At 37.5% G+C, this 17,127-nt stretch overlaps 1 protein-coding gene across 5 annotated transcripts in view; it reads right to left on the minus strand.

The window, feature by feature from the left end:
* The window catches only part of ARHGAP28 (Rho GTPase activating protein 28), a 210,101-nt gene that overhangs the window by 39,681 nt on the left and 153,293 nt on the right, over positions 1-17,127 (minus strand). For all 5 annotated transcript variants that reach the window (XM_046026100.1, XM_046026101.1, XM_046026104.1 and 2 more), the window contains exons 6-10: positions 9,868-9,952; positions 8,295-8,437; positions 5,361-5,526; positions 5,163-5,254; positions 2,342-2,419 (exon numbers count right to left, since the gene is read on the minus strand). In XM_046026100.1, the coding sequence (XP_045882056.1) occupies positions 2,342-2,419; positions 5,163-5,254; positions 5,361-5,526; positions 8,295-8,437; positions 9,868-9,952 (564 nt within the window). The remainder of the gene's footprint in view (positions 1-2,341; positions 2,420-5,162; positions 5,255-5,360; positions 5,527-8,294; positions 8,438-9,867; positions 9,953-17,127) is intronic.

The raw sequence follows: 17,127 nt of genomic DNA on the forward strand, positions 1-17,127 counted from the left end.
GAAAAACTAGTCTAACAGAAGAATTTACACAAATAGTTTAAAGTTTGAACAAAGAAGAGAAATAAAGACCCCTTTAATAGATCAATTTACAATATCTTTCTAACTATGATATTCCCCTGTTTCTGTGTGCTGGCCCAGATTTCTTTCACATTGGTTTTCCTGGAGCTCAAACCATGCAAACATCTGGATTACATTCTCAGAGTAGTAAGAGACAGAATAAATAGGCTGAAACTACATAAAACCGATTAGGGAAGAAAAGGGACTTTTCCTTAAATATGGTTCAGGAATGCATGTGCGTATAAGAACACTCTGAAGGAATTATTAGCCTTTGGTAAGCATTTTTCAGGCAAAGATTAGCTAAAGAAAAATAACTTCTGCTATGGTGTTAAACTTTGTGCATACAATGGTTGTGTAATGTTGTCTCCTTTTGATTATTTGAAAAAGAGAGTTTAAATCACCTCCATAATATTTTACACACACACACACACACACACACACACACACACACAAGCCGGGAAGAATCTGTGTAAATACCACTTCTCAGTTATGGAGGGAGATTTAGAGAAATGAAGTCTAATTGTGTCTAGCAAATTTGTTTCTCTAAACTTCACTTTGGTCCTCTGACTCTCATCCTCGGATTCAGGGTACATATGACAACCATAACTCTTAGAATCTAAGACAAAAAGCAGATTCAATTTAGAAAGAATAAACCTTGAGGATCCATTAGGAATTTTCTTGCCTTTCAAATGACCTTTTGCTAGCATCTAGCAATCTCCATTCCCAGGGAAGTGACAACTCTTCAAATGCCCCGACCCCTACTGCCACTGGCAAAGTGGCACACTGCTTGGACTTCCCTTACAAAATCAATTAACTGCATAAAATAATGCAGGTGACTCCTGACAACTGGCTCTGCCAGCCGTTAGCACCTGCTCATCGGCCTCATCCCCTCCTTCACAGGAAGCCGGAGCAGTGACTGTGCGGTGTGGAAGCTGGTCCCTCTGCCTGCTGAGGAGCTACTCCGAAGGGCAGGGAAGACCAGTGTCAGCCCTGCACCTGGTCTGAGGCCCAGCCTGCTCAGCCTGGCTTCCTCCCTTGCACCCTTCAGAAGCACTATGCCTCTTCTACTCCTGATTCCATCTCAGAATCTGCCTTCTGGAGTTCCCAATAGACACAGCCTATTTATGCTCAGTTTCTACTTACAAAAGCATCGCATCACACTTCTAAATAAAAACTCTGAGATATCTGATACAAATAGAATTTCCCTAAACATGTACCAAAATGAATTAATGAAGAGATGCTCTTCCACCTCTATGCACTGCAACCGAGTTAATTTTTCCCTCATCCTGAGACTTTTTTTTTTTCTCAAGGACTGATTATTTAAAACTGCTCAGATTTTCATGTCTTCCAGCCAGGGAGTGATTCAAGGGCAGAGCGGAACTATTCACGGTGATACCCCCAAGTAAACAAAGGGGATATCTTACTGGAAACTTATGAGAAAGGTTTTCCTTTTTAGTGATTCTTTCCTTTATACAGCTGTGCAGTTTGCCACTACATGGAAGGAAGAAAGCAAAGCAAAAGGAATCACATTACACAGGTGGTTTTAAAATGTAGAAATTAACATTACCGTTAATAAAACTAGGTTTTAGAACTTCTGAGTGATTATTCTAGTGGTGACAACCATTCCTACGTATTCTTACAAAGACTTTCATTAAAAAGACGGCCAAAGAATGTTTCTAAGTTTAAAGCAACTGATCATGGGGGTTGCCTCAGTGGCTCAGTGAGTTAAGTGTCTGACTCTTGATTTCAGCTCAGGTCATGATCTCAGGGTCATGAGATTGAGCCCTGTATCAGGCTCCATGCTGGGCGTGGAGCCTGCTTGAGATTCTTTCTCTCTCTCTCTTTCTGTCCCTCTCCAACACTTAAAAAAAAAAAAGTACATAAAAAATAAATAAGTAAAGCAACTGATAATGGAAATAGGGTTTATGTAATATTGACTTTGTAAATTCCACGACCAAGAAGAACACAGCAACTAAAGTGTTTAACCTTGAAAATAGTGATGGGACATTTTAACTTTTCCAAACTAAAGGTAAGCAACAGTTTTTCATGGTAAATTGACGTGTTGTTTCTCTGTTACTGGTTTTTTTATTGTTGTTGTTCTAAAAAATAAAAGGATACACAACTCAGGATCATGGAATATTTAATCACAGGTATCCAGGAACACTATACAGGGTCAAGTGGTCCTACCAACAGCAATGACAACAAAGGACTTAACACCTGGGGCCTGTATGAACTGGGTCTCACTAGTTTGGTCTCCCACAAGAACGAAAAAAATGTTCGGTACCTTAACTTTGGCAGTGCATCCTGAAAGTCGAAAAATTCCTTCAGATTCCAGGCCTGATTCTTCAACTTTCTCAAAAAACTAAAAAGCAATGATATATATTATAAAAATGAATACCTCCATACAATAATAAACATCTAAAATAACAAGATGGTGATAACAATAAATAAATTACCATGCATATATACATGCCTGGTATTTGAATGCCTTGTAAAATGTTCACAACCGCCTCTAAGGTCAACAGTAGTTTCCAATTTACAAATACAACAGAGACAGAATTGTCTTGTCACTTTCCTGGGATCAACCTCAAAGGTAATGGCCCTGTCTCTCAAGCTTGTGCTTGGCCAATTTAAGATTTGATTACTCAAGCTTGTGCTTGGACAATTTAAGATTTGATTACTATATAACTCTTTCTGCAGATGGACCAATAAAAAAAGTTTCCAAATTTACTATTATTAGCTGAGAGACAATAGGAATTCTAGAAATATGACCAAAAAGGCAGAAACTGTAAAGGTTTATACCTCTCCCAAGTTCCCATGGTGATAGTGATGAGGATGATGATGCTGTAAACATAATAACAATATAACCTAACATTTATTGTGCACTTACTGTGTCAGATGCCCCTTTCTCAGCATCTATTAACTATTTAATTAACTATTTGTCATCTATTAACTCATTTAATCCTCGCACTAATTCTACCAGGCAGGCAATAACCACATCCCCATCCAACTGCTGAGAAGACCAAGGCATGGGAAGGGTATGTGAGTTGCCCATGTTTACACCTCAGAGGAGGATCATCCAGAGTCTCTGCCCTTTTCCTTTTTTTTTTAAATAATTTTTAAAATTTTTAATAAACATATAATGTCTTATTAGTCCCAGGGGTACAGGCCTGTGAACCACCAGGTTTACACACTTCGCAGCACTCACCACAGCACATACCCTCCCCAATGTCCATAACCCCACCTCCCTCTCCCTACTCCCTCCTCCCAACCACCCTCAGTTTATTTTGTGAGATTATGCTCTTTTCCTATTAAGAAATGGTGGTGCCTTGGGGCGCCTGGGTGGCTCAGTGGATTATAGCCTCTGCCTTCGGCGCAGGTCATGATCTCAGGGTCCTGGGATTGAGCCCCGCATCGGGCTCTCTGCTCAGTAGGGAGCCTGCTTCCCCCTCTCTCTCCCTCTGCCTGCCTCTCTGCCAACTTGTGATCTCTGTCAAATAAATAAATAAAATCTAATAAATAAATAAATAAATAAATAAATGGTGGTGCCTGAATGAAGGTACTTCTTACAGGTGGGTGAGAAATGGGTATTTAGGCCAAGGAAGTATGTCCATAAAAAAATGTTCTCCCATAGGAGTGGAAGAGTAATACCTTAAGCTGTCTTCAATGGGGAATACTTGACATGAGGAGTAATAACAGCTAACATGTATTGAGTTGCTAAGATGATATAAATCCAGATTTGGTTGAACTAGCATTTACTGGGCACCTTCCACTTGCTAAGTTACATAATAATATAAATTCATGTGTTGAATCTCCTCAGTCTTAGATTTTTATGCATTGTCTTCAGACTCTGTCCTTTACATAGAGGAGAGAGGTCATCATTCTAGTTCTAATTCAAAGAAGGAAAGAAAATGTACGTGTCACCATGGACTTTGGCCGTGGACATAGGCTGTGCTTCCTTTTGCCCTTTCTCCTGGCTGGGTGTATGTTCAAGGGTGAGGTATCTCACCCTCCTCTGCCTCAGTGGCCTCAGGAGTAGAAGGGAGATGATAACACAACCTCCTCACGCTGCTCAGTGCTGGCTACCCATGTTAGCCTATGGATGGCATCTGCTCAGGGGAGACACCCTCAGGTGCCCCCATGCATGCTGGCACGTTGCCAGCACCCTCTGGCTCTCTTATTGTCGTCCTCTGCCTCTATCAGAAGCCATCACCTGACTTGAGAAGCCACTTGGTCTGAGGCCCTGGCAGCAAAGTTTAAAGAGTACACAGTAAAGAGGCATGGCATTGTCACTGTGAATAAAGTAAGTTTGTTTCCTCAGTCAATATTTTTCTACATTACTGAAAAACTCAATTTAAAATGCAACAAGATTTGTGTTTAGGGCTTGGGATTTTAAATGTGCCACTGGATGTCATTATTGAATAACATACTTGACATAACATACTTGAGTAATCCAGTGTAAATTGTTGGCTATAAAAATCATGACTTAAAATCAAATCAGCTATTGAGCAATGATGGTCACAGAGATACTGGCAGATGAAAGTTAAGGTAATATAATTTCTTAAAACTCCCTTCCACCTAAATATATCCTATCATAAGTCATACCTGAAAAACCACCAGAAAAGTGGATTTTAGGCTTTATTAAGCTTTGTTTGGCAAATTCATTTAAATGATTATACATACATGTTTGAAAACACCCAAACTGTGATATAGCTCAGCAAACATTTAATCAATAAATGTACAGCTGATGATTAATGGTCATCTTGTATTCTGCAAAGAATATTCAAATACAGAGACATATAATACACCCAAGTAACCTTTAGAAAATACCGGAAAAAATTATGACAGAGCATCTGTGTCCATCATCTGATGCTTTATGGTCAGACACTGCAAAGGGCTCCAAAAGTCTGAAGCAAAGCAAACTGGTTCCAAGTGCTGTGGGATGCTTTGGGGATGCATGAAGAAATCTGAAAATCACTAAGGGCCTGAGTCCTAAGGGGGTGTTAGTATCTTTAAACATACAAGAAAATTCATTAGCAGGTTTATAACTCCAAACTGCAAACAGGAGGCTCTATCATTTCCCCAGTCATTTACATCCTACTTACTTTTTGTAACACCAGGGGAACCTTCACTCCAGGGTCTTTCTTTCGGTCATTGTCCAATAGGACTGTAAGTGGAACGCCAAAAATACCATTGTCTTCATTGTATAATGGGCAAGAAAGAAAGGAAAAGGAATCAGCAAAGTACTATTCTTATTCCAGGGTGTCAAAGTGTTAAAATCAGAAGAAACCTGTCTTAACTACCTCGTCCTTTTACTTTCTCTGTTTTGTTTCTTTTCAGTTGGATTCCAAAGGCATCAAAAAAGGCAGTCAGTTCAATTAGAGCGAGATGGCGGATTTTCTTCATATCTTCAGCAGACAGATCTCCTGCTTCGGTTAGGCCAAATCTGGTTTTCTGGAGAATAAATTTCTAAAATACATATGGAAGATATTTATTTCTTATGGCAAAGGAAAATTATTATCCCCTCGTTCAAATGCCACCTAGACATTCTAAATCTGTATAGCAAAACATGCTACTTGTACAAAAATCTCCGAGAAGCAAGCTGTGTCATAGAAAGATTGTGAATGATTTTAAGAACATTTGCAGAACAATCTTATGCTAAATTACAATCAAAACAGTGGTCTGAGGTGTACTATAACATCGTCATCACAACCATGAAAACATCTTTCTTCCAAGAAACCTTCTGTGTTGTCCACCGATGTCCTAGGCACCACATGGAATGTACTGACCAGGGGCACGTATGACAGGGTTCACACAGATCCCAACAGCTAAGTACTCCCAGAAGAGCTTCTGATGTATCCTTTCAGGTTAGGGGACCATCAGTCCTTTAATCAGATATGACATATTCTCTCTGCACCCTCCAAAAGACTAACTAATCTCCCCACTGAATGTGATGCACAAGTCTGCTGAGACAGTACTTATTCTACCATAAACTTCAAATTCAGATATTTAAAGCCTAAATATTTCTAAAAAAAAAAAATACAGAAGGTACCAAATAATCTCACTATCATTTTGAGACAATGAAATTGCTATATTCTCCATTTCCACAATAGGAAACAAAAATACAGTAAAATGGTAACAACAACAACAAAAAACTCTTCAACAATCCAGAAATACTGTGAAGACTATAATAAGTAAGATCACTTTTATTTTTTAAAGGTTTTATTTATTCATTTGAGAGAGAGAGAAAGAGAGAGAACAAGCAGGGGGAGCAGCAGGCAGAGGGAAAGGAAGAAGCAGGCTTCCTGTTGAACAAGGAGCCTGACATGGTGCTGCATCTGAGGACCTGGAGATCATGACCTGAGCCGAAGACAGAAGCTTAACCATCTGAGCCACCCAGGCACCCCTAAGGAAGACCTTTTAAGAAAGAAATTGTTCTTATATAATATCCACAAGTTAGCATGGCTCTCAAAAAACCTGGTATGGAAAAAAAAATTTGCTAAAGTACAAAAATCTCAGTTATTTCAGTTATAAAGCTTTGTATATTCTCTATAAGGGGTCCCTCAGGTTAGAACTTTCTTGAGGTTTTTAACCATCCACTCACTCATTCATTTGTTCATTTAGTCAACAACTGTTCCTTGGAACCTCAAGTATTTTAAAAGTGAAAAAAAAAATGTAGAATGTGGTTTGGGGCATAACTTGTTCTATAAAAAAACTTAGTTGTTTTCCCTTCTTTCTGAGACCAAGGCCCCACATAACAGTAATATATAGCAACAACAACCAAGGCAAAAACTGCAATCATTCATTAAATAATTACCACTTGCTAAATCTCACACAAAGTTCTTCACAGGAGACTGACCTGCACCCCAGGTGACCCAAATCTCAGGAGGGGACAGCCTGGTTGAAGGACCTGGGGGCCAGCATCCTCATCCGAGCCCCTGAAACCAGAATCCCACTGGATTCCATCTTATGCCCCAAAACAACCCTGTGCCCTCCAACATAGAGGTTTGCTTAAGGACTGGAAGGAGTTTTAGAGTTTGACATATGTAGGTTTAACTCCTATTTCAGGGGCGCCTGGGTGGCTCAGTGGGTTAAGCCTCTGCCTTCAGTTCAGGTCATGATCCCAGGGTCCTGGAATCAAGCCCCACATCGGGCTCTCTGCTCAGCAGGGAGCCTGCTTCCCCCTCTCTCTCTGCCTGCCTCTTTGCCTATTTGTGATCTCTCTTTCTCTCTGTCAAATAAATAAATAAAATCTTTAAAAAAATAAAAAACAAATAAATCCTATTTCAGCCTCCTACTCACTGTGGGGCTTTGGATGTATAACTTACCTTCTTTGAGCCTCAGTTTTTTTAGCTGTAAAATGGGAGCAGTCACAGGGTGATTGCAATGAAGATACCTAGTGCAGCTGGTAGAAGACACTCAGTGAGTCTTACAGGTCCTGCCCTGCCCTCTTGCTCCTCCCTCATCATGGGGTTGTTGTCTGGGAATGGTCCAGGCTACCTAGGTAAAGACTCTGCCAGTTTTTATAGGACTCAATGCTTCAGCCCTTAAACTCTCTGTGCCCTGCTCCTCATCATGCCTCTAGCTCTGATCAGCACAGAATATTCAGGACTCTACATCACGAACTCTTCACAAACGCATTTACTGAGTAGCCAACAGATCAATGTCACATAGTTCTTGTAGTGGGCTTTCAGGATATAATATCCTGGATATAGATATAGTTACGTAGATACATACTCTGAGGCTTTCAGGATAATGAAGTATATAGCTGCACTTGTCTATTTCATGATAATATTATAAATTCTTGAGAATATTTTTGATGGATTTTAAGTGCCTGTTCTGCAAGTGCTCACTTCTTGTTATGATGACTGACTTTTTGCAGTAAGCCCCTCTGATACATGGTTTCTAGAGACACAACTAAGTATATAGTTAGAATCTGCATTAACCTATAAGTAAGGATAGAAGCTGCATGAAATCACACAACCAGGAAATCCTATTTCCTCTGTAAAACAGTATTCAAGCATCATCCTCACAACTCTTTTGCAACCCAGTACTGCCAGGTATGGTCAGGCAGGCTGGGTACTGCATAACACTGATGCCTGCCCTCTCCCTACACACACACACACACACACACACACACACACACACACACTTAAAAAAGAAAAAAAAAATATCCTAGTTTGTCCATGGAAAAACCATAGGAAGTTATTGGAATAACCGTGAAAGGTTTTACATACAGTTAAAGCATAGTCCTCTTTCTTAAAATCTGATTTCTTGAATTTACTTCTTTTTGGAGCCTCTGTAACCATTTCTGAATAAGATACTTCAAAGGACAGCTCTTCAGTTTCTGGTGGAATGTTTTTTTTCTGATAATCATCATCTTAAAAAAAAAGGATGTACAATTTTTATATGTCATTTAATCAATCAATATCATGTACTGTAAAATAAGCACAAAATATTTCTAAGTTAACCTACAGGCACATCAGAACCTTTACAACCAAGGAACAGAATCAGACTCACCTAGAGGAGTTCAGTTAAATAATAATGTGGGGTCTTCAGACTTCCATATGAAAAAATTTCTATAATCATTATCCAAACAAACTTTCTATTTCTTCTGATGTTTTTAATCTTAGATTCTCATATCTCATGAAAGGCACTGAAGATCACTAGAGGAAAGCCCACAAATGAGGCATTTCTTCTGTATGTTATGATATTACAGTTAAGTCCATCTAAACCCAATGTTGTTGCTCCTGGGGAAGCAGAAGCTTAAGGCAGCGGGAGAACGGGCAAAGACCCTACTAGAATTCCTGCCTAAATTTACTTCTCCTGTTGTTTCTCCCAAACTATGGGAGGTTTGGTTCTTAGGATGTGTTAAAATTCAATTTGGACTTTCACTGCTAGGTTTGTTCATGTAAATTAACCCAAATTCTTGTAATTTGATGTGGTTACCTGACTTTCTATGCTGTTTATTAAAAAAGAGCCAAATGCGTAACAAGAAATGTCCCACATTGTCTATGAGGTAGTTTGAAATTAAGACAATAAATTCCTTGGCCAAAAACAAGTGAATCCAGAAATCATCTGAGTAATCCTAAACTCTGATTCCTAACTAAGATTTGGCTTGCCATCTTTTTTCATTGCCTGGAAAAACTGTTCATATGCAGTGAAAAAAAAAACTGATTATAAAAAGAGAACTCATGTCTTTTACCCTCTTCTATAGACAGTGACTAAAGAACGACAATGAAAAGAAATAATAGAAGACCTAATTAATCTCACATTAAAAGTTAAATGGAGAAATTTGCAAATCAACAGATTTTAAAATTTTAAACAGAAACACTAATCAAAAGTACAATACTCAAGTGGAAGAGGTCCAGTTAAAAGACAACCCTCTAGCCTTTATGTATTTAGAGTTGCTATGCGAGAGTTGCTCTGGTGCTGTAGACACGAGCATAAGTAGAGATTTTTAGAAGTGTCCTACTTCCTGGCCCACTCGCAACTACTAAGCAGATCCAGATTCCTTGTGAAAGAGACCTCAAATCAAAGACATTACCCAAGTGAGTAATTTCTAAATGATGTGATGGTAGTGAAAGAGAAAAAGATTCTGCTTCCAATTTGGCTCAATTAATTTTTCTGGTGTGACAGAATGGGGTGTTTGGAGCTGGCAAGGAGTGAGTGCTGGAGTGACAGAATCAAAATAGAAAAAAAAAATCCCACACATTTTGCCTTGACAAAGTCACGGCTAACTGTACTGAGTGCCAGAGTAAAAGCGAGAAGACACAGCTTCAGTCTGATATAAAAGGATGTGCCACTCACCACTCCCTGCATTCTGAACTGCCTGTGCAGGGTCTGGAGATCCATTGGAGAGAACTGGTAGAGCTGGAAGATTCTCGAGTACAGACTGTGAAACAAGGGAAGATGAACGCAAGACATTTTAGTATACAAACACATGCTCCCCAACAGTCCCATCACATTTATGCTCTGCAGTTTACCCAAATTCTTCTCACACAAAACAATTCTCGATTCCATACATGGCCTGCACCTGATTTCCTGTTTCTGTGCTCAGTCCAAACCTGTAGAGCTAACACGGTTTTCTCAACAGAGAATTCTGTCAAGATGAGAATAACTGTCTTCTTAGCTCTTGAGAATTTGCTGCTTATACCCTTCCTAAGATGTAAAAATTACAATGCTTGATGTCACACAGTTTGACAATGACAGTATTTTTTATTCTTGATGCGGTAGTCATGCATACTGATCTTAAATTTCAGGTGATGATGTGGCTAGATGGTTAATGGAAAGGCCCCTGAGGCCAGATTGCTGGCATTCTAATCCAGGCTCTCCCACTTACTCGAGAGACTTCTCTATTGCTTAATCTCCTAATCTATAAAATGATGATGATAATAGAACATATTCAAAGAGGTATTATGAATTTTAAATGACTTGTTCTGTAATCATTTCAAACAATATCTGATACACACTGAGCACAATATGAGGGCTGGCTACTATTAATACTCAACATATCAATTCCTCCATGAAAAAATGAGTGTAATAATGTGAGAGTGATAATAATTACCGAAACCTTAAGTAAATTTTCTAGTTCAGTTTCTAATTTGCTACTTTCTTTACTAAGATCCTGCCAAAGCATTGTCTTCTCCTGCAATATTGTCAGAAGTTGAGTACCTTTTCTTTTTTAAGGATTTTATTTATTTTGGAGAGATGGAGTGTATGGTAGGGAGGGTGGGGGTGAGGAGAATGGAGGGAAGTGGCACATAGGGAGAGGGAGGAATAGACACCCTGCTGAGCAGGAAGCCTGATGCAGGACCAAAGGCAGATGGTTAACCAACTTGAGCCACCCAGATGCCCCAGAAGTTGCATATCTTTGTAAAGCCCTGTGAAGCAAGTCAACTGCTCAAGTTTGGATGGGTATTAGTAAAAACCAAAAACAAAAAGCCAAAACCAAAAAAAAACAAACTTATACACAAATTCTACCATTTCTGCCAATATAAATTTTAATGTGGTAGTTAGTATCTATGAATGTGTGTGATGATGGAAATTTGCTATTCAATCAGCAATCTTTTATGTACTATTCAATATAAAGTCTGTTCATTTCTTTTCCCCAGAGCCTGATGTTGTTTCTTTTACTCTCATATTTATTTAGCCATAACTGAACACCTGTTTCACGAAAGATTCTTTATCATGTGCTACAAATTACACAAGGGTGTCTTGAATTCTGAGGTTTGTGTTTTCTTTTTCCTATTTTATCTCAAAAGAGATGACACACGTAATTGTGTAAAAATCATGTCAATACATGGCCAATTATTAAAACATAGATTCCCAATTACTATAATTGGTAGACGAATGAGAAGAGGGGCCCCTGGGTGGCTCAGTCATTAAGCGTCTTCCTTCAGCTCAGGTCATGATCCCAGGGTCCTGGGACAGAGCCTTGCATCAGGCTCCCTGCTAGGCAGGAAGCCTGCTTTTCCCTCTTCCACCCCTCCCTCCTTGTGTTCCCACTCTAGCCATCTCTCTCTGTCAAATAAATAAACAAAATCTTTTAAAAAAAATGAAAAGACATAAAAAGGTCTAAAGTCATATAATTCATTGTCCATCAGATTTTTGGTAGCACTAAAAACAAAACTACAGAATAAAGATTACCTGTACACTAATATCCTTAAAATGATAGAACCACTTTTCAGTGGTCTTCTGAAGTTTTCTAAAAGAGAAATGCTTTCTCAAATTTTGAAATAACTCACCTATGGGAGACACCACTCTTGAAAACTGAGAGACATTTATTTAAAGGCTGAAATTGATTATTTGGGATGCTTAAACCTACTAAATGTCAGTTTCTTAACCTGTGAAGTGGAGAAGTGCCCAACTGCTGAGTTGATTTATTAAGTCTCTAGCCAGCTCTACTGGACTGAAGGCGTGCCTGCCCTTTGTGATGTAAATTATTCGGGAGGCTATCTTGGGGGAGGCAGAAATTTAATGGTGATCCCTGTTCATGAGTTATTATTTATAATGAGGAGAAGAGTAACATTTATGGAACATTACTAAAAAACAATCAACCCACTGTTCAGAGCTAATTTCTACAACACAGCTATGTATTTATTGGAGGGCAATGGAGAAGAAAGAGGTGCGGCCTGAAAGGGTTTTACCCAGAGGTGGGTGAAGCTGATCTGGACCTCCAAGCATGATGCAGAGGACTGTACAGATGCAGAAGCGGCTGGCAAAAGCATTCAGGCCCAAAATGAAGGTATAATTTCAGGTATGGAAATATCTGAAACATTTCCGCTACACGGAATTGTGGAGAGACTGGTTTGCCAGGAGTTGAGGCAAGGTATTAGAAAAATATGAGAAATAAAATGGTCGAGATGGTCAGCTCAAATTATGGAAGGCTTGGAAAGCCACACAGAGAAGTCGAGACACTCCTAAGGGTTAAAACCAAACAGAACAAAACAAAGGAACATTCATGTGTTAGAGTAGGGGAATGACGTGATAAAAATGAAAAGGAGGAGAAACTGACAATAAATGGACTTTGAATTCTTAAGTAGGTTGACTAAAAAGGCTAGGTGCTTGGTATTTATAGTGTTAAAATATCCACTCACCCATTAAACATATTAACAATAGCATCATTTAAAATTTTTACTAGTTATTTGAATATATTTGAAATATTAATGCCATTCCCATTTAAAACACACTTCCTTTGCTTGTCCATAACAGGTCCTACCATTTCCCTAAGTGCCTAACCATAAGAGGCTGGGGCTTCAACTGGTGAGGAAAGGCAAGGTTTTTCAGCCAGTGAAGCTTGGTCTGCCGCCCAAATCATGCAGCACTAGGACTAGAGAGTAGAATATATGAGGTATGATTATTTTGAATTCCAATCTATAGAAAGTTGGCACTACCTGTTTGAGTTCTCTCAAAATTAGACTTTGACTGTACAATATTTCCTTCGCAAGAAACACTGTACCTAACATTTTTCACGTTCATTACTTATAGGAGAAATTCACTAACTCAAAAGATGTTTCTGACCTTCCTGACTGGCTGGCTGCTGCTTTTTTTCCCTCAAGGTTTGAGTTGGTGTGTTATAACTCTATGTATAAAAGCTGCCTTGAATTAATAGATAATAAGTTTTCCCCTTCTTCCCCTTATGTCCCTGAGATTGGAACTGGTATCTACATCTTGCCAAATTCTCCAGAGACAAATGTTTATTTTTTAAATTGAAGTATAATTAACATAGTGCTCTATTAGTTTCAGGTGTCCAATATAACAATTCAGCATTTCTATAGAGTTTTCAGTCTTTATCGAGATAAGTTTACTCCTCATCCCCTTTAACTCTTTCACCCATCCTCCCACCCAACCACCCCTTTGCAACGTTACTTTCTTCTCTGTACTTAAGAGTCTGGTTTTTGTCTCTTTTTTATTTTGTTCATTTGATTTGTTTCTACAATTCCACATATGAGTGAAATCATATGGTGTTTGTCTTTCTCTGTCTCACTTACTTTACTTAGCATTACACCCTATAGGTCCACCCATGCTGTTGCAAATGACAATATCTCATTCCTTTTTATGGCTGAGTAATATTCCACGGCATCCATGTATACCACATCTTTATCCATTCATTTATTAATGCACACTTGGGCTGCCTCCATAACTTGGCTATTGTAAAAAATTCTGCAAACATAGGAGTGCACATAACTTTCTGAATTAGTATTTTCCCCCTTTGGGTAAATACCCAATACCCCAGAGATAAATAAGTGATATTCACTGACAAATAATGCCATCAAGTTTGAAATAAAACATAGTAACAATTACAAAATCTATCCAATTGTGAATTTAAAGGCATTTTAATAATATCTTGGATTAAAAATTAAATCACATGTGAAATTAAAAGCTAAATGTTATAAAATAAAAACAGTAAATTCCAAAAATCCACGATAAAAGTTAAACTATTATTCAGAGATTAACTCTTAACTTTAAATGTAAATAAGATTAAAAGTAAATATGTTTATAATCCAAGAGACTAGAAAAAATTATACATGTAGAACCAAGAAGGAATGAAAAATTAATAAGGATTAAATATATTAATACAATAGGAAAAGTAGGCTCATAATTAATCAATTATGCAATTATTTTTAGGTGACTTCCTAAAAAATACTGCTGATACAGGCAACTATTTACAGTTCTAATTGGGATAAAAGACATAAATATTAGGAACATAAAAAGGTGAAATAGCTACCTCACAGAAAATTTAAAATTATACAACTAAATAAGTGTGTGTGTATATTTGTATACATGTGTGTATACACAAACAACATATACTGAAAATGCTAAATAAACTGAATGTTTTGCTACAATAAATATAGGTTACCAAAACTCACACCATTTGGGATGGAAAGGAATATAATGCCAAAACCATATCCACTGAAAAAATAATCAAAACACTATGTCTACACTGATGCCAGGTCTTGGAGGTTTCACTACCAAATTACAATACAAGGAGATTATGCTGAGTCAAATAAGTCAAGCAGAGAGAGTCAATTATCATATGGTTTCACTTACTTGTGGAGCATAAGGAATAACATGGAGGACATGGGGAGATGGAGAGGAGAAGTGAGATGGGGGAAATCAGAGAGGGAGACAAACCATGAGAGACTGTGGACCCTGAGGAACAAACTGAGGGTTTTGGAGGGGAGTGCGGGATTGGGTGAGCCTGGTGGTGGGTATTATGGAGGGCACGTATCGCATGGAGCACTGGGTATGGTGCATAAACAATGAATTTTGGAACACTGAAAAAAAAATAAAATAAAATGAAAAATAATTACAATACAAGCTTAAACATAATGGATTTTATAGATTATATATTTACACCAAATTTTAATATATGGCTCTAAAACACTGAAAAAGCATTCAGAGTTCTTAACATATTCATACCAAGATTAGTATAACTGTAACAACAAAAAGAAATTATATATAGGCTAAATACCACTATTAGAATCCTACTAATAGAACAGTTGTTAAAATGCTAAAACAGTAGAAACTGATATTCCATAATGTAATAAAAGAATAATATAACACAAGCTGGGTTTATTTAGCAACAAATTTATAATTCATTATTAGAAAGACCTATCAACAGAATTTCCTAAGGTAACTGCTTAACAAAGAAAAATATATTTATTTTAATAGATGGTGAACAATTGCTTTATATAATTCAACCTCCATTCCTAACAAAAACAATTACAAGCTCAGAAACCTAGAACTAATATTCTACTTAATAATGAAACTTGGGAGAATTCATGAAAAAAATCAAGAACTTATCAAAAGATTCCCATAATTATTATTTAATGTAACAAGTGATTATGGTCAGTTCAATAAGACAGCAAAAAGAAGTAAAAGGATTATTTTAAAGAAGGAGTAATGAAAAATTTCACTATTTCAGGTGATTATCTGCACAAATTTAAAATCAAATGAAAAGTTCTTAGAAGTAAAAAGAATTTTTGGAAAGGAAGCTATAATTGTACAAATATAAAAAAAATACTTTCCTTACATCTCTGTAAAAACAAACTAGAAGATGAAAAAAACCCTACCATTTTAAGATATCAACGAAAACTATTAAGTTCCTAAGTAATTAAACAATGAAAAATGTATATGGAAAAAATGAAAGAAAGAATATTATGAACTTTTATTGAAGTACAGAAGACATAAATAAATGGAAAAACACAGTTATTATTTCTCAGTGGGAGGAGTCGATATTTTAAGATGTAAATTCTATTCCTAACATTAATCTTTCAATTCAATGAAGTTCTTAATGAGGTCCTAATAAGACTAATTTAATGGGTGGTTATAGCATTATCCTAAGTTCATCTGGAAGTAAAAATACCTAAGAAGAAAGAAAATTTTGATCCAGAACAATGAGGGTGAACACATCCCAACAGATTTCAAAAACAAACCACAGAGCCATAGTAATTAAGACAGACCCCATATATATATATTACAATTACAATATATATATTACAATTATCACAAAATTGACCCTTTAAATGTATAGAAAAGATGAAAGATGGGGGAAAAAATCCCCCAAAACAGTATTGTTCAAGCCACAGTTATCCTTTTACTAAAGTTAGGTTGCCTACTTTAAACCATTCCACAACACAAACTCCAAAGGGCAAGTTCTGGGGACCCTCTGAAGTCTTGAAGATGACAATAAAATGTCCCTGGGAATTTATACTGCCAGGTGAGATTTACTTCACAAGAGTCATGGCCAGAGCCCTTGAAGCCCTTGTTAACACATCACTGAATTATTGGAAATCCTACCATCTAGAAGAAACTTCAGAACCTAACTGGGGTGTCAGTGGCTCCTTATAACCAAGAACCAGGGAAGTCAAAATGTATTTTCCTCATGGTACGACGTTCTAGAATGATTTTCAGTACAGATACAGTAAGGGTTAAGTTCTTATCTGTGGGCTGGCTACTCTAGCAACTAACTAATTTGTTGAATATTTCTAAGTAAAGATATTCTGAGTAACAAGCAATCCAAAGGAAGTCACACTGGAGACTGGTACTAATGAGATTTTTTTGGAGTCTTAATACCGCTGAAATTTTTATTTATATCACAATCATGATTCAATCAGTTTTCAGAAAAACAAAACATGAATGACTAACATACTCGAAGAGACACTATCTATAACTGCTACATAAGATTACAGTCTTTCTCTTACACTCTCGAACTTTCAAGAATCCTCTATCTGCAGACAATACATACCTAATAAGACTTGGTGAATGAATGAATGGATCAACAAAAGCCTAGCAAACAAGGCCAACCCCAAATCCTCCTCAGCAACTCAATTATGCAACCATTCTGCTCCAAGTGTTACTTGGTGTGTGCATGGAACCAAATGCCATCCTTCGTTGGCTCATATAAAATGCCGGGGGCAGAGAAGTCAGCTAGAGAGAGAGTGCATCAGACTGTGTTAAGGGTTTTTACGTCAACTAGACGACATGGGGGAACTGCAGCAGGCATTGAAACAAGGCTTGCATGTTTAGATCAATGACTTGCCACTGTGAGAAGGATGAATTTAA

This window comes from Meles meles, chromosome 12, assembly GCF_922984935.1.
Source record: "Meles meles chromosome 12, mMelMel3.1 paternal haplotype, whole genome shotgun sequence".
Taxonomy (NCBI): domain Eukaryota; kingdom Metazoa; phylum Chordata; class Mammalia; order Carnivora; family Mustelidae; genus Meles; species Meles meles.